The sequence below is a fragment of the Canis aureus genome, chromosome 27 (genome assembly GCF_053574225.1).
Source record: "Canis aureus isolate CA01 chromosome 27, VMU_Caureus_v.1.0, whole genome shotgun sequence".
In the NCBI taxonomy this organism is placed as follows: Eukaryota; Metazoa; Chordata; class Mammalia; order Carnivora; family Canidae; genus Canis; species Canis aureus.
This window is the reverse complement of record NC_135637.1, coordinates 23,182,056-23,202,884: the sequence shown is the minus strand read 5'-3', so window position 1 is coordinate 23,202,884 and position 20,829 is coordinate 23,182,056. Positions and strand designations below refer to the sequence as shown.

Here is a 20,829-nt window from a genome sequence, read left to right as displayed (position 1 = left end):
GTCTCAAAAATCATTCCTCTGAAATTGAACACCAATAAAAAATAAATTTATTATTAAAAAATAATAATAATAAAATAAAAATCATTCCTCTGCCCCATGAAGGAGAAGGATGAGGATCCATACATTTTGACATGGGAAAAAAAAAAAAAAAGGCCCCAAGATCTATCAACGGTGGGGGGAGAAAAAGCAAAGTTGCAGAATAGAATGTCTGGCATGTACCCATTTTTGTTTGGTTTGTATCTGCACAGAGAAAGGCACTCCTGAACTGTTCATAGGGATTTTTTTTTTCCTAGAGGGTGGGCTCACAGGGGACACTAATTTCCTTGTGATGCATTTCTGATTGTTGATTTTTTTTGTATCAACTTTTGTAATCGGAAAAACCAAAATAAATCTCTTTAAAAAAAATAATCCCCCAAAATCGAGCTACAAATATGAGGGTTGCTGCTCCGGAACATTCTGTGCCACCCACCTTCTTCTTCCCTCCTCCAGCCCATTGGCTTCTTGGTGATCACACCAGTGACTGGCTCAGACCAAAACACGCATTTCAACAGAAACGGGGAATAAAGGAGGCTTAGGAGGAGCATTCCAAAGTCACATAGCAAGTGAATGACAGAGCTGGGACTTGAGCCCAGACGCCTCTTGTCCAAGCAATGGCCACCACTTAACAAAGCAGTGGCTCCCCCAGGGTGTTCCTTGCTGTCTCTGGGGTGGGGCTTCTTTTGTGGATCCTTATATTGCTATCTTTTAAGTGTTCTGGGGAAACACTTTTGCAGTCCCCTGAGATGGTCGTTAAAACACAGAGCCCCGGATTCCCAGAACGCCCACACCGTAGTCTGTGGTGAGACCCCGGGATCTGAATTTCAATGCACTCCACGGTTATTCTTAAGCGCAACCGAGTTTAAGAATTATTGCCATAGAAATTGGCAGTATCTCTTCCTAATCTTGGCTTCATGCTTGGCTTTCGATGGGTTACATTGGCTTACGTCCAGGCACACTACAGCACTGGCATTGGAGGAGTGATCATTTGCAGCGGGCACAGAATACAGGCTGGTGCAATTCGGGAACACCCCACATCATGCCCCTCACCCCCACCTCCCCATCCCTGTGATCACCATTGATCCCGAACACCAGGATGGTGTTCTCTCCGCCTTAGCCAATTAGTGTGAAATTTAATTTTTGCTAATCAGCCTGAGCAAAGGGAGCACAAAATTAATTTAATGCATTAATTTTGAGTTCTACACAACCCAAGTCTGGAGCCCAAAGGACAATTAGTGCTTTCAAATTAGGGACATGACAGACGCTTTTCACAGAGACAAGTAGCCCCTGACCTACCCCTGCCCCCAAACCCCTCTCCCTTCCTACATTCAGGGCCCGAGGGCTTCATCCATAGAGGTGAGGGGTGGGCACCACGCCCAGAGCCATTAGGTGAATATAAAATGAAAACCAATTTAACGAGGAGAGAGCCTAGTTTGCAAACCCAGAAGGGTCCTTGCGGATTACTCAAGGACCAATTAACTAGAAATTATTCCGAAAACCTCCCTGGATCCACCACTTAAGCCAAATCATCAGAAACTCTCTTTCTACTTAGGGACAATGACTCCAAAGGTCTGCCAGGGAGAAGGGGACAGAAGTAAATGAATTTTCTGTACATTTTGCATAGAGTCAAATAGAAATAATATATATCCTGCTCACTGGCATCATTTCCACTTTGAGCGAAACAGCAGGTAACAAAAAATTTTGATGGACGTTAAATGCTGAGCACAAATGGGACCCACTGGGCTGTCACTGTCACTTGTCATTCATTATGTGAGCACCGACTGTGTGCCAGGCCCTGCTTTCAAGGATCTGCCCGCTGAGTTGGGGAGATTAAAACACATGTGGAGCACCCATATATCTGAACCCAACCCTGTCCTTGGCTCTTAATATACAAGAGCTCTCAAAACTCCCCAAATCGGGACACCTGGGTGGCTTAGTGGTTGAGTGTCTGCCTTCGACTCAGATCGTGATCCTGAGTCCTGGAATCTAGTCCCGCATCAGGCTCCCTGCAGGGAGCCTGCTTCTCCCTCTGCCTGTGTCTCTGCCTCTCTGTGTGTCTCTCATGAATAAATAAATAAAAATCTTTAAAAAAAAAAAAACTTATCTATAGAGAGTGAGCAGTGGCCTTTCCCTGCCTTCCTCTACTTTTCGATTTGATGAAAAGAATCAGTTCATTATAAACCCTTGTAGGAGTAATAGCTCACCCTCACTGAATGCTGGAAAGAGACATTTTTGTCATTCCCTGTTCACAGAATAGGAAACTGAGGCATTGAGTGGTGAAATGATTTGTTCAAAGTCATGGCTGATAGGTCCCACGGGGAGTCTGGCTCAGACAGCCTGAGTCCCAGGTCCTGACTCATAATTACAATGCTGTCCTGTCCCTACATCCACTGTCTAATTCAATCCCTCACCCCCCAAGCCCCTGGGGGTCAGCAGTGCAAGAGTCGTAGATGATCCTCAGGAAGTAGTGGATGGGGAAGGAAGTATAAAACATCCAGCTGCATGCAGCTCAAAGACAAGATCAACCACCCCTCTGGGGCCATGGCCAAAGGGAGTTTTATGAACCCCTAGTGTAAGGCAAGCCCCATCCCCATCCTCATCAACCTGAGTGATTAAGAGAGAAAATGGAAAATAAAATCAGAAAAAGTGGGGTGGGGGAGGGGGATAAATCAATAGACAAAAGGTCTATCCAACTGCAGAGCCAGCTGGCTGGTGCGCTGTTTGCTTGTCAAGGAGATTAAGCCACGGCTTCAATCTCACGGTATCTGCCCTCAAAGCTGCTTCAGTCATTAGGGGAAATTCAGAACAATTCTGTGGCTTAGTGGCAGGCTCCAGGGTTCCCCAGAGACTCACTCTGGGCAGCAGTTCAAGCTCTGCCCTGTGGATTTTTCTTCCCAGACAGATACACCACCTGCTCCTAGGTGATGGTAACAGTTACCTTAATCGTCGTCACTACTACACAATGCTCACCACGAGCCTGGCACAGGGTAACCCACAGAACCTTCGCAGCAGCACCAGGAGCTAGGTCCAGACATCTCGGCATTCCAGATGAGGACCTGAGGCACCAGGGACCCGAGGACACCCAGCCAGCCAGTGGCATAGCTGGACGTGAATCGAGGCAGCCTGGCTTGAGAGCCTTCACTCCTGACTACACCATCAAACTGCCTCTCGGGAGCTCAAAAAATCCATAAAAATTCTGCGGGAGCCAAGGACAAAGGGAGGGACAGACAGCCTCTAGCACGTCTGTGGGAACTGGTCATGGGGCCACGCTGGGAGAAATGTCATGCCTCAGAGCAGAACACAGGGGATGACACATCACTGACTGGCCTTGTGGGGAGAGTGGTTTCCATGAGCTTTCGAAGGGGTCTTCAAGAGGAAATAACTCCTTGGATGCTGTTCCCTACATCTCCCACCTTGGAAATACTTTGGGGCCAGCCCCCATCTTCAGGATGGAGTTCAAACCTCTAATAAGATTCTCACAGCCACTGTGATCTAAGCCGGCTTCAAGGACTGGCCCCACTCCATCACCTCCCCATGCACCCGACACCCTCCAACCACCAGAACCACAACTGCCAGCCCAGGTCCTCGATCTCTGTCTGGTTCTTGCTGTGCCCTTTACCTGGAATGCTTCTCTACCTTGTCACCTGGCCAGCTCCGGTTCATCTTGAAGGATGAGCCACTCCCTGACCTGATTCCCAGTCCAAGGAGGTGCTCTTCCTCCATCACAGCCTGTTTGGAGTCAGCCAGACCCAGGGTCAAAGCCCAGCTCTGCTACTCACCAGCTGTGTGATATTGGACAAATCACTTCACCTCTCTGGTCTTCACTGTACCCATCTAAAACATAGGGGTAACTAATGATACCTTCCTTATGGTTTGATTTGATGGTAAAATGAGATAAAGCAGGTAAAGGATGTGTCACAACACTGGCACGGACACATTGCTCATTTCGTATTTCTCTAATTACTAAATCCACTATTATTTCATTCATTCATTCCATTGGCATTGAATTCTTTGAGGGGTAGAGAAATAGCTAAGACACAATCACATATATGTTAGCAATGGTGGCAATGTGCGAAGTCTTGCTGTGTAAGAGACAGTGTAATAATTACTTTATATGCACCTCCACACACCACCCTGTGGAGAAGAATATGGAGTCATCACTGTCACCATGTTGCTGATAATGACACAAAGGCTCAGAGTCCCGTAGCAGTGAGGGCCCAAAGCCAGCCGTCCTGATCCACCCTCTGCTCCTGGACCAGACACACCAAGTCAGGACATCACATCCATCCCTTAACCTGTACTTAAAATACAGTCCCTAGTATTTTCATTTGTGTTACAAAGTAGGTAAAGAAGACATTGTGGCCCTGGGGGAAACTGAGGCACGCAGAGCATTCCAACTGTGCACTCCTCTGTGGGGCTTTAGCTAAGCCCATGGTGGTCATCTGGGACTATGCCCACACTATGGCCATAGAACCTCTGCAGCCAGCTTTCTATCAGTAGGACACTCTCCCCAGAATGTCCCAGCAGCTAAGGCTCAAGAGGCTCTAATATCCTGAGGTAGATAGGCAACCTGGCTGGTTTAGTCTCCTGGGGATTACAGAGCTGCCACACCCAGTCCCCACCCAGTCTTAGCAGAGCACGAAGAGTCGGAAGACTTGGTAGATGATCTAGACTCAGTCACAAATCACTTCCCTTACCTCCTGGAACTTAGCTCCTGCTGGCCACGCTTGTGACTAGCCAGGGCCAAACTCCTCAGCACCTTGCAAATGGACTTTCTGACCTAAACCATATCCTGGTGGATCCCATGGATCCTCTCTTGGCCATTCCTTAACAAAAAGTGAAATGTCTCAAGCTAACGATACCAGACATCCAGAGTGCACAGACCTGTCTTTTGCTATAAATAAAGTCTTAGGGAAAACCCAGAAGATACTCCAGAGAGGGAAGAAAACACCCCATTCTCATTTTTCTCCATGTGTTCCCTATAGGAAATTCCTATAAGAAGAAAGACCTGCTTTCTTGCGAAAATAAAAAACCCCACTTTGCATCGAGGCAGATTTTGCACGCTTGAAGAATATTTATAGCCAGCTTCCTGGAGGCTTCTCATCTCCTCTTCTGCTCCTTTGCAAATGAAGCACTTAAATCATTTTGCAATAATGTTGTCTTTTTAATAAGCCTAGTCAAAGGGAGTTTCCACTGATGAGGCACAACATGTTTTAGCAACATTTCTATCAATTGTTTCCCCCCTCCTACCGAGACAAGCGGGTGGGGTTCAGAGGCCGTGAATAGGGCCAGGGGTGTCTTCAGGATGCACACATGGCCTGGAGGAATATCTGCCTCCTAACCTTTACCAGGTACTCTTGGAAGAAAGTAGACCACATGCAAGGGGATGCCTTGTACCTGTTCCCTAAGTGTGGCCCCCAGACCAGCAGGTTCAGCATCATCTGACAGCTCATGAGACATTCAGAATCTCCAGAGCCACTCCACGCCTACTAACTCAGAATCTCTAGGGCTGGGGACCAGCAACTATAGTCTAAGAGTTCACCTTGGGGCTCATTAAATGAAGCAGTGAAAGACTCCCCTCCCCAAGATTCCCTCCTGGGTCAAATCCACAGGAGATGGGATGGGGAAGCTACAGGGTACATAGCTCCCCACCCCCGCCCCACCCAGGTGATTCTGATGCACTTCACAGTATAAAAGCAACCATTAAAAAAAAAATCAAAGTAGCTTTTTGGTGGAGGGAAAAGAATTAAAGACCTTTCTTCAAAGAAAATCTTACTTGGGCTCCAGTATGCTACATTTCACCAAATCTGAGCTGCCTCTGATTATAAGATGCACCACTATAGAAATAAGAAAAGAAAGTGCTACCAATTTTTAGTGGAAGGTGCCAGTGATTTTCAAGATGCATCACAATCACAGAGAAGTGGAAAGGTGAGAAATAATGTGCATTGGGAATCAATAAAATACATTATTAAAGCAAAGAAATGTATCTATTGCCATTGATAGGTTTGGGAGTTCTGAAGTCCTTTGATCTCTTCTTAGCCCTTTGACAGAGAGAATCTTGGGACTTCAGAAGATAAATCTTCTAATTACTGCATCCAAAAAAAGGCAAGCCAAAAAGCAGAGGAAGAGATCTGTGCCACATACATCCAACAACTGAACTTATATCCACGGTATATGAAGGGTTGCTACAAATCAGTAAGAAAAGCAGTAGAAAATGGCCAAAAGACTTGAAAGACCACTTTGCCAAAGAGGGTAACAAGCAGCCAAAACATATGAAAAGCTGCAAATTAAAATCATGATGTTGGATTACTGCATGCCCAACAATATTGCTAACTGAAAAGGATAATACCAAGTGCTGGTAAGAGTGTGGAGCAACTGGAATGCTCACCCATTGCCATGGGAAGATAAATTGATACATATAATTGAGCAAACTGTTTGTATCAATTAAAACCCAAAATAGAAAGAACTTAAAACCTAGCAATTCCATTCCTAGTGATTTCTTAACAGAAAATGCATGATCTGTGCACCAAAAGATGTGTGGAAGGATGTTCACGGCAGGCTTATTCATAAGAGTTTAAAGCTGGAAATAACCAAATGTTCATTTAGAATAGAATGAATCAGTAGTGCTATATACACATGATAGCACGCTATACGGCAGTGACAATGAGCAAGCCACAACTGCCCATAACATGGATGATTGTCACAAACAATGTCACATGAAAGAAACCACACAAATGGGTACACACATTTGATTGCATTTAGGTAAAGTTTAAAAATAGGGGGTAAAAAACCCCATCGATATTGCTAGAAGTCAGTTCAGTGGTTACCCTTGGAGGTTAGTGGCTGAAAGGGCCACGAGGGTGGGTTTGAAGGGAGCTGGGAATGTTCTGTGTCTCCACATGGCTGTTGATTGCCTTGGTGTGTTCAGTTTGTGAAAACTCATTGAGCTGTATACTTATGAGGTGTGTGCTTTTTTGTATGTTGGACCTTAATATAAAGTTTACAAAGGAGGAAGAGGGTGGGGAGAGAATCTGAATAGGAGGAGGAAGAAACCATAACATTTGGTCCACTCAAATGTGCTTCCTGAATAAAGCTGTTTTGCCTCCTATTTGAATTCTTTAGGGAACTGATGTCATAACCTTGGTTTGTAGTTCAAGACGATGTCCGCAAAAGCACCCCTCTTCTATTCACTGTACGAACATCCCTGAAGTGGTACTTTGCCAGGTTACTTAGTACCCCTTTTCATGAGGACTCATAGAAGGAACTTCTCTGATATTTCCATACCAGGGAAAATTAGGATTATCTCAAGCAACAGGTGTGTGTGTGTGTGTGTGTGTGTGTGTGTGTGTGTGTGTGTGTGTCTAACTTGGGGGACAACATGTCTTTGGAATATCTTAATATCTTGCTTCCCTCTTTGCTTTGGTTGCTAAGAAGCTCAGTGTCAACATTTCAGTTCACCTTTCATGGCTCCATTTTGTGTTTACTGTGCACCAGGGACTGGGCCAATATGATGAACAAGACACACCCCTGCTCTTGCGGCCTCAGTTAGAACACACCCATCAGTGCAGTGGTGGGAAGCACAGGGCTCCGGGATCACATATGGTAGGAGCCGAACTGGGCACTTGGGTGGCTCAGTTGGTTGAGCATCTGCCTTCTGCCTGGGATTGAGCCCTGCATTACGCTTCCTGCTCAGCAGAGAGCTTGCTTCTCCCACTCCCTCTCCTGCTCCCCCTGCTTGTGCTCGCTCTCTCTCTGTCAAATAAGTAAATAAATCTTTAAAAAAAAGAAAAAAGAAAAAAAGGTAGAAGAACCACCTGAACTGGGTGAAAAGGGATGACCAGGCATTAACCAGGGGAGGAGGGTGGAGAGAACAGCCCATGCAAAGTCTGTGAAGTGAGAGCAAGTCTAAGGTTCAACAGTAGATTTCTATTTCCTAAGTCTTCCTCTGGTTGGATGCACTCTTCAACTCTTCCTTCCCGTTGCTCTGACTTTCTTAGCTTTTAAACTATATCCTACTTTTCCCAGGCCTATACCTCTTTTTATAACCGCATACAACACAAAGACATAGAGAACCTGAGTAGAATACCGTGCAGGTGCTGATACTTTGAATGCTCAGTTCAGGTCTCAGAAGCCTGGCCCCCTCCCTTCCTTCTCCCAGCGTGGCATAAGCTGTAGCCCAAGCTGTTAATGATGCTTAATGATGCTAACCTCATCACTCTCTCCAGTCTCCCCCAGCAGCTGAGGCACCCCCCAAGCCCCCAAGTCTGACTTGACAGTTTGTGATGAATTACTGTATGAAATGTCAGCTCAGTGGGAAGGAGTTTCTATAGGGAAGTCACCAATATTCCCAACCCACGCAGAGCTCTCTGATTTTTTGCTTCTGCCGCTCTACCAATGCTACTCCCTGCAAGAGAGGTCAGGCTGCATGCTCTCTAGAGCCTTCAATGAGACTGGGGGTGAGGGGCTTGTGTGCCATTTCCTCTCCTCCTTACAGTATTTTGCCCAAGAGGGCATACCTGTGGTACAGCCTTTCCACCCATCCTCACCTAACTCGCTGTGATACGACTGTCCCTTCTAGGAGTCCCTGCCTCTTCCTTGCCCATGGGACTCAGACAGAGAACCCTTGGTGGGGAGAGTGGACACAATTATAAGGAGAATGAGAAAGGACAGAAAAGAGATAGCCTGCCCCCCCAAACTTCATACATGTCCCCTTGTGAGCCAGCCAGGGTCAGCTCAGGCTGTCCACATAGGAAAAAGAAGGTGTTCTGTTGGCTTGATCATAAACCCAATTATAGCCACCACTATCCATAAACCAAACCAAGCAACATTATTGTAATAATAGCAACACGGGCCCACAGGTGTGGAAAGCTCCAGTTTTGCTCTAAATTGATGAATATAGCCCCAAGTTGCCTCAGGACCTTTGCACTTGTCACTTCTTCTCTTTTCCCCAGATCTGCACATAGATGGCTGTGCCAAATGATTCAGAACTAGACTCAAACATCTCAGTGCATGGAAGCTTTCCTGGACACTTAGACAAAAAATAGCCACCTCCCCTCTGACCGTCACCTCCCTCTGCTTAATATCTACAGCACTGTACCATCCAAAAATAGTTTGCTTGTTTATTTACTTGTGGTCTGTCTTCCTCAGTTGGCCTGGGGACCTCGTGAGGACAGGGATTTTTGCCTTCTCCCTAGCTGTATCTGAGGTGGCCAGCTGAATGCCTGGTACATGGAAGATGCTCACACATATTTGCTCAAGGGATGAATAACTGGACTTCCTTTGAACTTCAGTAGGCCCCTGTAAACTACCTAGGACTAAGGATGAGATGGGCAAAGCACTCACCCAGGGTGCAAAATTTTAGGGAGTGCCAAGAAACTCAGAAACCGAGATAAATAACATTCTAATGCAATATTTAAGAACGTCAAAATTAATGCCAAAATCCATGATGAATAAAACATCAAAAATTTAAATGAAGACAGGATCCCACTGTGCCGACTGCCTTACTTGCCTCACCTTAATCCCGGCCCACCAGTCCTGTGTTTATTTGAAATTTTGGTATTTGGCTCATCATGGATTTTTTTTGCATTAATTTACATTTTAAAAGATACTGCACTGAAATATGATTTATCTTGCTGAGTTTTTGGCACCCCTTTAAATTTCATGCCCTATGCACGCGACTTACTTGAGTCCAGGCTCTGAAAAACTAAGCAGAACAGCAAGTTTCCATGAACAGCTCTTCCTTGATCTATCCACGGCTCTTTGACCATGACCCACATATATATTATATGGATCTGTTTAGGAATCTGGAATTTTCTGTAGTCCCCTTGGGGGCAGGGACCGTCTGGCTCCCATCCTTATCCTCAGTCCGTGAACTCAACACCCCACTAAGGATAGAGAACGTGAGCAAATGGTCATACCCTCACCCCACAACGTAATCTCCAATTACATGTCCCTTTCCACCCCCGAGAGGTGACCACCACTCTGAATTTGGTGCTATTATTTCCATTAAATAGCTTCACACCATAAGGCAAATGTCCCCACTCAATATACAGTATTATTCTGAATATTTAAAAAATTAATACATCTGATATCATATTTTAAGTATTCTTTCATAACCTAAATCATTTGTCTTCAGTGCTATGTTTTCAAGGGCAATCCATGTAGATCCATGTACCTTTTGTGGAAGGGTCAGGAAATTTTTTCTATAAAGAGCCAGATAGTAAATATGTTTAGTCTTTGTGGATCATAGATTCTCTGTCACGACTTCTCAGCTCTGTCATTGTGGCATGAAAGCCACCAGAGACTGCACACAAATGAATGGGTGTGGCTGTGTGCCAATAAAACTTTCTTCACAAAAACAAAAACAAAAACAAAAGCAAAAATGTAGCCAACTGGGTTCAGCCCGTGGACCATAGTTTTCTGCCTCTTTATTCATTTTTACTTTTGGCAACTCAATTTTTCACCTAACAAAATGTGTTCATTTTCTTATTGATAGACTCCCATTTGGGTGTTTACATTTCTTCAGCATGACAAAGCCACTCCTATATACTTCTTCGTGTCTCTTCTTATATAAATGAGAGAGATTCTCTTGCATATACACACAAAATGGAATTGCTGGAGCATGGTGTATGGACAGGATCATCTTGTTCAGAGACAAAGTTGGGTTGTTCAAGAGTGAAGAGATCAATTTACACTCCCACAGCAGCATATGAATTCCTGCTGCTATACATCCTTGCCAACACATGGCAACTCAGCCTTGGATTTTGCCAATTTGAGGTGAGAAATGGTACCTATTGTGGTGTTAATTTGCATTTCCTGATTGCTTACTTACCTTAAGCATCTTTTCATGAGACTACTGGCCATTTGAATTCCAGGATGTTTGAACTCTTGACACAAGAGTTCCCCTCTTGGGACCTGCCGATTCCTCTTTTTGCCCATTTTTTCCCCTACTGGAGTGCTTTTTCTTTTTCCAATTGATTCAAGAAAGTTCTTTACATGTCCACATACTCTTTGCCAGTTATATGTATTGCAAATTTCATGGCCTAGTATGCGGTGTGTCTTCATCTTACGCTTTGATAAACAGAAGTTGATTACTCTCATAGAGTCAAATTTGTCAATTTTTCCCTTGTGATTTGTGCTTTCATGACTTACGTGAGAAATTCTTCCCCTTGGAGTCAGGTGATATGAGTTTGCATCTCAGTGCTACACATGCTAGGTGTGTGACCTTAGGAAGAGATGTAATTTCCCAGAACTTCAGTCTCCTCCTTTGCAAAATGGGGACAAGGACTGCATGCCACCCCCACCCCCCACACACACACCCAGGGCTATTTTGAGGAGGCTTGTAAAGTACTTAGCACAGTGCCGGGCACATCATCACCTCCCTGGTCAACCTCGTCCCACCCAGGGACCCCACACAGGAGGGATGCAGTACCTTGCTCTCTAGCAGGTCTGCATTCTGCCGGAGTTCATTCCGGGACTTTTCCGATTTTTCTAGCTTCTGTCTCAGCATCGTAAGCTCCTCCTACAAAAACAAACACTTTAACAGAAACCATCCTGGAGCAGAGGCAGAGGTCCCACGCGGGTTAAGAGCAGCTGGGGAATGGAGCAGTGGTTCTGTCAACCCAACTGATGATGCCCAGATGCTCAGCTCATTCCCCATTTCTGAATCTCAACCTCCCAGTCTAGGGGCTGAATGCAAATCCTCAGAATGAGTCCATTGTTTAACCTGGGACTGGGAATGCCTGAGTGAGATGGTGCCCTGGGCCCTTCACCCTCTCTGAGACCGCTCTTCTGTCAATGGCTCAGCGTTATGTTTGCAGTACTGCCATCAGGAGCTGCCTCGATGTGCACCCACAGAAGACTGTTGGGGTGAACTATGGAATGTACACAGAAAAGGGTCCTAGGCTGTCGTGGAGAGAGAACCAGGGAGACCTCTGCGAAATGGGACACGGCATGACTCCCAAAATATATTGCTAAGTGTAATATGCCAGCGGCAGAAGCATATGAACAGTATGCTATCTTTTGTGTATGAGAGAAAGAAAGTCTGCATGCATGGGTGAATTGACTAATTCTGCAAGAATAAACAACAGCAAAGATAAACCAGAAAGCAATCGACGTGGGTACTATAGAAGGCGGGCGCTACCAGGGTAGAAGAGACAGCAAGAGGAGTGTTCTCCAAGAGGCAAAGAGATCAAGGACTCAAGGATCCCACCACCAAGTTTCTCTGGGATGGATAGTAGGTGTCCATGTGCCGCTGGGTGGTAATGGGGTATCTAACACCCACAAGTCTACAGTGTAGCCAGACATGGGACAGAGGGTGGTCTATGTCTGCATTGATGGAAGCCAAGGGATATCTGGAAAAGGGCAGTGAGGGCTGATGGGCAGAGCATTTCTAAATCAAGAATCTGCAGGGTGGAGACACTGGGTCCGGACGCAAGCACTAACATGAGGGTGCAAAGAAGGAGCGGCCACCCGGCGCCCTGCCTGCCACGTGGACTGACCTCCTTGGCATGGAGCTGCTCGTCTCCAATAGTGGAGCTCAGCAGCGGCCGGAGGGAACCGAGCAGCTGCCACCATGACCAGTCCTTGACCGCCAGGAACACAGCCACATTCTTCTGGATGCACTGTGAGGCCAGTCGGCGAATCTGCAGGGAGAAGAGGTCAGAAACTTGAGGGGAGCCCTTCCCAACCCAGGGAAGGTGAAGGAAAGAGAGCAAGGGGATGGCAAAAGGGATGGAAAAAGTGGGCTCATGGCTAATGGAAGAGATTGGGTAACTTAAAAATTTTAAGAGGTTCTTTTCAATGGTGCCATAATATCGCTGCATAGTGACAGCTGGTAGCTGTGCCTGTGAGCCGAGCACAACATATAGACTTGAATCACCATGTTGTACGCCTGAAACTAACGTAACACCGGGTGTCGACTCTATTCAGCAAAAGTAAATATGAAAGACTCCTAACTCTGGGAAACGAACAAGGGGTAGTGGAAGGAGAGTTGGGTGGGTGGATGGGGTGACTGGGTGACGGACACAGAGGGGGCACTTGACAGGATGAGCACTGGGTGTTATACTATATGTTGGCAAATCAAACTCCGATAAAAAAATACACAAAAAATAAATTAAAAATAAATTAAAAAAAGAAAAAGTAAATAAAAATGTTGTTAAATTTTAAAAAATTGTTTTGAAAGCCTCTTCTCATCAAGTTGGGCTCTGGGCATTGGATGTTATGCCACAATATAATTTTGCATGACCTAAGAAGAAGAGGAAGAGGAGTCCAAAATATTATACAGCAACACCTTGTATGGGGCTTAGATTCAGAAGCCACCATGAAAGGCAAATCATTGAATATCCCTGCAATTGCCCACAAGACACAATGGCCATAATTATGTCTCATGGTGATATTTAGGGGCTAGGTATCACTTTAAGTGAATTTAAACACAAATCCCAGGCTTCTCAAACCCGAGTGTGCCTCACAAGTGCCAGAAGAGCTTGTTAAAACACAGATGCTGGGCTCTGCCCCCAGAGGGTCTGATTCAGTAAGTCTGAGTGGGGCCCGAGAATGTGCATGGCTAACAGATGCCAGGTTGGCATGGATACTGTTGGCCTGGGGACCACCCTTGGAGGTCCACCGGCCACATTCATTCATGTCTCAGGTGGGAACCATGTTGCCTACCAAGCCAGAAGATCCGTCCCCATCATCACCATCATGAGAGCCAATGCTTGCACAGCGGTACGGCTCTCCCTACAGGCCAGGCAGCATGCTGAGCACCTCACAGACTTAGCTCAGTTCACACCACAGCCCCGGGAATGGAGACGTTACTGTCATGTCCATTTTACAGATGGGGAAGCTGAGGCACAGAGCGGCACGCTCAGGTGCTCAGCACCATACAGCTGCCCAGCTATGGGGTTGGGATTTGCACCCCTGCAGCCTGGGTGCAGGAAGAATCTCGGGTCTTAATTAACCTCTATTCTAAATAATTCCAAGGGCATAAGCTACTGGAGAGCAGTGGGTCAGTGGGTTCGCCCACAATATTTCAATTATTAATGTTCTTGCATTTGCCAAGTAAGTATACTTGAATTTACAGATTCACATAAACTGGAGGTGCATGTAATGAGACTGCGTGCTAGTAGTACTTAGTAATGAGGATACTAAGGTAACAGCAACTAGCATTTATCGAGTAGCTGCTCTACGGCACGTACCATGCTAAGTGCACACGACCCCATTTCACCTTGACCCAGCTACTAAGTGGTGGAAGTGAGATTCAAGCATAGTTCTTATTTGTCAAAGCTGTGCTGCCTTTTTTTTTTCCATTGCTCAAGCAACAGGGAAGTTCAGTCTCCAAAGGTCTCAGAGGATAGTAGCCCAGGGTGGCTCAGGATTGCGGACTCTGAACTCTGAACTTGGGTCCCCTAAGCCTCGGTGGCCCGGTCCTGTCATGCCCTGCCCACTGACCCATGAAAGCCAAGTTCTCCAGAGATGGAACAAGTGGAGGCCATAACAAACCAAGCAGGGCTTGGACCGCCCCATGATATCCAGATCAAGTCTGACATCATTGATAATTTGACGTCAATGTCCTAGAGACAATCACAACATCTTACAAAGTGTCACTTTAAAGTCCTGCCATTCAGGGTAAGCCTGTGGACCAGCAGCGCTGGCACCATCATGGGAGACCTGCAGAGCCCTGTGCTCACCCCAGACCCACTGGATCTGCAAGTGCATGTTAGTAATATCCTTTAGGGTTTCATGCACCAGCGCAAGTGTGAGAAGCGTGAGATCGCAGCCCCCAGATCAGCTCGGATGCTGCTTTGCCCGGATCTCACACCTCTGCAGGGATGACGAGGCACGCTAGCCACCATACCTTCAGCTTTTTGAATTCCTGCCGAGACAGAAAGCCCTTACAAGCCGCCTGGAATAAAAGGATCCTGTGAGACGCCAGCTTCTCCCGCTGCCTCTCAAGCCTAGAGACCACGCCTGCCTTGAGGAAAACCTGGAAGGAGAGAAGGTGGCAGGTGACTCCTCTTTCCCTTCTTCTAGCTTCTGGATGCTCAGAGCACGGCCCCATGAGCAGCATTGTCACCACTGAGGAGCCTGTTAGAAATGCAGAATCTGGGACCCCACCCCAGACCTGATGAACCAGAGCGACATTTTAACATGATCCTCAAGGGACCCAGGCACATGTTTGCTTGAATACCACAGCTAGGAGACTTGGCCTAAAAGTCTCTGTGCACCAGGACTGCCTGGAGAGTGTGGGAAACACACAATCCCAGGCTTCACCCCAGGAAAGCTGATGAAATCCCTGGGTTTAGTGTCAGGCCTGGAAATGTGCATTCTTTCTGGGAAGAGCTGCCAACTGTCTGAAAGAAACAGTGCCCTCGAAATACTTGGTCCTACTTTAAAAGGAGGGGCAGAGGATGTTGGGGAGCTGAGGGCAGCCCTCCTGGGCTAAGAGAGGAGGGGGCCAGGCTGGTGCCATCTACATGAGGTGCTCAGGTAGCTAACAGAAAAACAGCTTGCAGTCCATAGTTTCCAGGCCTCTGCTCATCAATAATGGATGGAGGTCCCTCTGCAGCAGAGTGATCAATGCCTTCTCGGCACCCTGCAGGGCCGCCTTCCATAGACTGCAGGACATGCAGAGGGATTTTCTGAGAACCTGATGCTTTGGGGCCGGACCTGATCTGGCCAGTGTGCTAAGGTAGCCATAATCTGTGTCACCCCACTAGAGGCAAAGGAAAGATGCCCTAATGGCCGGGGACTTGAGTCAGTGACAGGCGAAGGGGTCACTTTTCAGATGCCCAGCTGCTGCTCATTTCTGTAACCAGCCTGATGTATTTCTTTGCCAGATGTGGCTTATCACCCCCAAAGATGTTCAATTTCTCCAGGGGCACTGGATTAATCAGTGATAATATGTTAATCAGCGATATTATCAAGCAATGGGGCGCATTATCAACCAATGTTATGGATCAGAACCAACCACTTGATACATGCAGGGAAAGTACTTCACACGCACAATCCTATATGGCGGTTATTGTGATCCCCCCACTTTATGGAAGGAGACATTAAAGCTAAAAATGGCATTCCCCCCACAACCCTCCACTAGCAAGTGGCAACAGCAGGCCTATTTCCCTCTGCCTAACTCCAGACTACAGTTACCACTGAATGCAATTAACATTTGCATGGCATCTAGGTTTTTCAAAGCTCTTTCTCCTATGTCCCATTTTAATAATAATAAAAAAAAAACAACCTTATGAGGAATCTATTGGCCTGGGGAGATTATGTAATTGACTCCAGTTCACATAGCTGGTGAGCTGCAAAGCCAAGTTCACCTCCAGTACCCCATCCTCATTGTCAACATGAAGCTTCATTTCCTCCTTCGCTATGATATAAACGTCTGAAGCTTGGGGTTGAATTGCAATTTGATTCCAGGTGGAACAAAGGGTCTCCATCGATTGGCCATTCCCCTAAACCTATTTGCTGTAATGGAGACCACTCTACCTATCCCACAGCGAACCCTCCCCCCACGGGAAAATGAGAATTTGCACGTCCAATCCGCGCGAACTCTGTTTTGCAACCTTCCCTGGCCTTACAGAACACTTCATATCCACCAGAGCCACCAAGACAATTAGCCTCATTGAAATAAAGACACGATTGACTCATTACCTATCAGATTGCCTCAATAATGACTGTATTAATTTCACAAGCTAGCGAGTCCCAAAAGCCGCTATAAAAAAAAAAAATCAATGATCAAAATGATGACAGCTCTAGTTCGTATATTACAAAAGGCGGCGGGTGCTGCCAAAACCACTATTGATTAAGTATGAAGCTTTCATTAAAAAGATAATTGGAAACGACCATACGCAGAACGGGAATAAGTCACCGGCTGTGCAGAATCTTATCTTGATTTTTTTTTCCTTCTAAAGAGCATCTTGCCAGCCAGAAGGCCAACTGCATGTGGGATACCACCTTTTTCATAAATGTCATGGCCCTCAGCACAGGCCTTGATAAGGCACCAGGGGCTGAGAATCACAAAGAAACATCTAAATTATTTGCTTTTGTGGGTCCAATGGCTTATCGGACCCAAGCAGAGTGTAACATCCCAACAGCCCCACATTTAAGGAATCTACTGGGGCTACTGCTAATGCAAACTGTTTTCCTCTAAAAATGCTGAAGGCCAAGGTCTAAAAAAATCTGATATGACAAGAGCTCCCATATCTGGGACTGCTAAGGAATTAGGTCCTGTCTTAGTCATTTTCCAGATTAGAGGAGATTCATTCTTTAAACATTACAATGTTAGCCTCTTTGATAAACGTCTTGCCCCCCTGACAAATGCATTCAACAAGTAAATGACAACTGGCTGATTCCCATAGCCAACTTGTGGGATAAAAAACAGTGGCTCCATTTTACAGATGTTGGAAGAGAGCCCCAGAGAGGCTAAATCACTCATGATTCACACAGTTGGGGAGTGGCTGAGCTGGGGTAGGGACCAGGTCTGACTGGTTCCTCTGCTTCATGACCTTCCCACCTAGGAAGTGTCTAATCCTGCCACACCTAAGACTTACACCTGCGCTGAAGGGTCACAGGCTAGTCTGGTTTCCAAAGGATGCATTACTGTAATTTGCTCTCGACTGTTTCTTAATGGTTTTCTCAAGAACAATGATTTTCTTTATTGGGATGTTTTGGCTTCTTCTAGATTTCTTGCCCTCACCATGTGAAAATGTGTGTAAAGACTTCTCCTGTTTTCTTCCATGCTCTACAATAGCCGCGGGGATGATAGAGACTGATTTTTATATTCATGAAAAAACGGAGTAATTATCCAGACCAGTGGTTCTCAAACTTGAACATGTGCTGGAATCCCCTAGAGGGCTTGTCACAACCCACCCTTCTGAATCCAAACCCACAGAGTTTCAGATTCACTATGTCTCAGGTGGGGGCCTCTGAGAGTTGATGTTTCTAGCAAGCTCTCAGGGGATGCTGCAGCCACCACTGGCCCAGTGACCCTATTTTGAGAATTGCTGGTCCGCAAGGATGACGTTTTTAGAGCAAAGGAACAAGTGCTCTGATTTCAGGCCATAAAGACCCAGATATATTTCCACTAATAAATAGCAGACCCTACAGTATATTGAGAAGACCCTGGGATTCAGGGTGATATGGGTTTCCATGGGAGCTTTAACTGTCCTCCCTAGCTACCATAAGGCCTTTAAAAGGTATAGCTCCCTCACCAATAAAGAAGGGATTTCCCAGGCACCTGGGCAGCTCAGTGATTGAGTATCTGTCTTTGGTTCAGGTCATGATCCCAAGGTCTTGGGATCGAGTTCCAACTCCGGCTCCCCATGGGGAGCCTGCTTCTCCCTCTACCTATGTCCCTGCCTCTGTGTGTGTGTGTGTCTCTTATGGATAAATAAATAAAAATTAAAATTAAAATTAAAAGGAAGGAGTTTACTAATTATCTCACAGGAAATTTCAAGGGAAAAGAGGAATAATATGTGAAATGTCCAGCTTGGCACCTGGCCATGGGGGTAGGTGGGGAGGTGGGGGGGGGGGCGGACACCAAGGACCGACAGGTTCGTTCTTTGGAAAGGCTTGCAAAAGTCCAATCGCTGCTAACTCCTAGCGGGATAAATCAGGTTGAAACCACAGTAGACTACAGCTTTCACCACACATTTTTGTAGGAGGCCTGTGGGGAGAGGCTTGGGTGTCTTTGGGGCAATGACTATATGAAAGACTATGAGCTCTCCAAGAAAGCAGGTGGGACAGGGTACTCAGGGTTCCATGAATGACCAATAGCCAGTGATGCCACCATGGTGGGCTTCTGGAGACCAGGGCCCTTCCCCCAGTACCTTGCATGGCACATGGAAGTGGAAGGTGGTCAACAAAGGTTTGCTGGTTGATGTTACTCAATCAGGAGATGAGTGGAGAAGTGGATGGAGCAATTTTTCCTTTGGTTTATTCTCTCCAGTTTCTATTTCTGAACTTTGTCCCCCACCCCCACCTCTCACCTACCACATGATGCTTGAGTTTATAATCTCCATACCCCACTTCCCAAACTAGAACCCATGGAACACTGGTTCTGGGAGATGGTAAGGGTTCTTCCACAAAGACAAAAGGATGGGAGTCCCATAGTCAAAGAGTTTGGGAATTTGGGAAGCTCTGAATATATTTTCCTTCTTGAAAACTGAGTGGATATACAGATATATCAGACTCCATGAAATTCTTCCCTAAATGTTGAAACATTATGGAAAGGTTTTTGGCTTAACATTAGTTTGGGAAAAGCTATTCCTTTCAAGATTAAAATTATGTGCCTTCTCATGGAGCCTTACTTTTCACTTTGCTGCTAATCAGCAAGGACTATAGTTGGGTTACTCTTGGTTTCAAAGTAAAAGTTACAAGCTCTGAGTGAAGATGAGCGTTTCTTCTTGCATTTTATGGCAGCTCTTCCTGAGATTTAGAAAGTCACAGTGATGTGCAGGGTGTTAACTCTTCCAGACCACTGAGGTCCCTGGGGGTGTAACTAACCTCTAATAAATGATATTTCCCAATGTTCTTTCTTCCCATATTATACCATGTTATCTTCCTGGCCTTGTAAGATAGGCATGGCAGAAAATCGCCAGCCCTGTCTTCAGTTTCCTGAAAAGGATCCCCACAGAGTTAGCAGACAATGAAGTAGAACAAGAATTGGGGCTCATCTAGATCTGTAATGGGATGGATGGAGTGACCTCAGAAAGCAGCTCTACTCACTTGGCTGTGCCCAACGACGACTGCCTTCTTCTCCAGGTCCAGGGTCTGCAGGAGCTCCTCCACAGCCTGGGGAGAAGAAGAAAGTTAAAGAGAGATAAAATGAGACAGACCCCACCATGGGACATCAGGCCAGCTGGCTGGCTGGCTAATACCTCAGGAAAGACAGGATGAGAGGCCCACCTCGCCCAGGCAAGTGTAAAAGATGAGCATGTACTGACACCTATTGTGTGCCATCCACTATGTTGGGACCCTCACAGACACCATCTCCTTGCATCTCCATGGCAAGGTTGGGTACTCACACATCATGCCCATTTATATATAGAGAAAAAAAAACAGAGATGTAGAAGTAAGTGAAGGATGTGTCTGTTATGGAAAACAGTATGGCAGTTCCTTTAAAAATTAAACATAGAAAGATGCCTGAGTGGCTCAGTTGGTTAAGCATCTGCCTTCGGCTCAGGCCATGATCCCAGGGTTCTGGGATTGAGCCCCGCCTCAGGCTCCCTACTACTCAGAGGGGAGTCTGCTTCTCCCTCTCCCCCTGCCCCTACCTTTGCTCACAATCTCTCACACTTACACACTCTCTGTCTCTCAAACAAGTAAAACATTTTTAAAAAAATAGTGATAAATTTTATGTTATGTATATTTCACCACAATTTTTTAAGAAACAACAACAAGAAATGAAGGCATTTCTCCAAAGCTATAAATCACACAGAGCCAGACGACAGAGCCAAATTAGAATTGAAATCTGTCCGGCCACATTGCAACACCTATGATTTAACCATTTCCAGTGCCCAGGATGGCTCCAGAGGACCCTAGACCACTAGGAACTTCACCTGCTGTGTTGATGAAGTGTGCTGTGACAGCATGGCCGGCATTCTGTCCTTTCCCCATTGTACTTGCCAGAAACAATCTGGCCTTCACAAATATTTCCTGAATAAATGGCATGGCTGTTAACCATGTGTGCCCGACCCAGAGGATGGAGGGGGAGCCTCTGTTTGCTTCTTCTCTTATTTCCTCCACTCCACCTGGTACTGTTCTAGGCACACAGTAGAAGCACAATAAGTA

General features: G+C 46.1%; 1 protein-coding gene across 4 annotated transcripts in view; it reads right to left on the bottom strand.

Annotated features, from left to right (window-relative positions):
- MYO18B (myosin XVIIIB) overlaps positions 1 to 20,829 on the bottom strand; it is a 255,491-nt gene that overhangs the window by 129,078 nt on the left and 105,584 nt on the right. For all 4 annotated transcript variants that reach the window (XM_077876109.1, XM_077876111.1, XM_077876110.1 and 1 more), the window contains exons 22-25: positions 19,765 to 19,830; positions 14,891 to 15,019; positions 12,537 to 12,680; positions 11,468 to 11,557 (exon numbers count right to left, since the gene is read on the bottom strand). In XM_077876109.1, the coding sequence (XP_077732235.1) occupies positions 11,468 to 11,557; positions 12,537 to 12,680; positions 14,891 to 15,019; positions 19,765 to 19,830 (429 nt within the window). The remainder of the gene's footprint in view (positions 1 to 11,467; positions 11,558 to 12,536; positions 12,681 to 14,890; positions 15,020 to 19,764; positions 19,831 to 20,829) is intronic.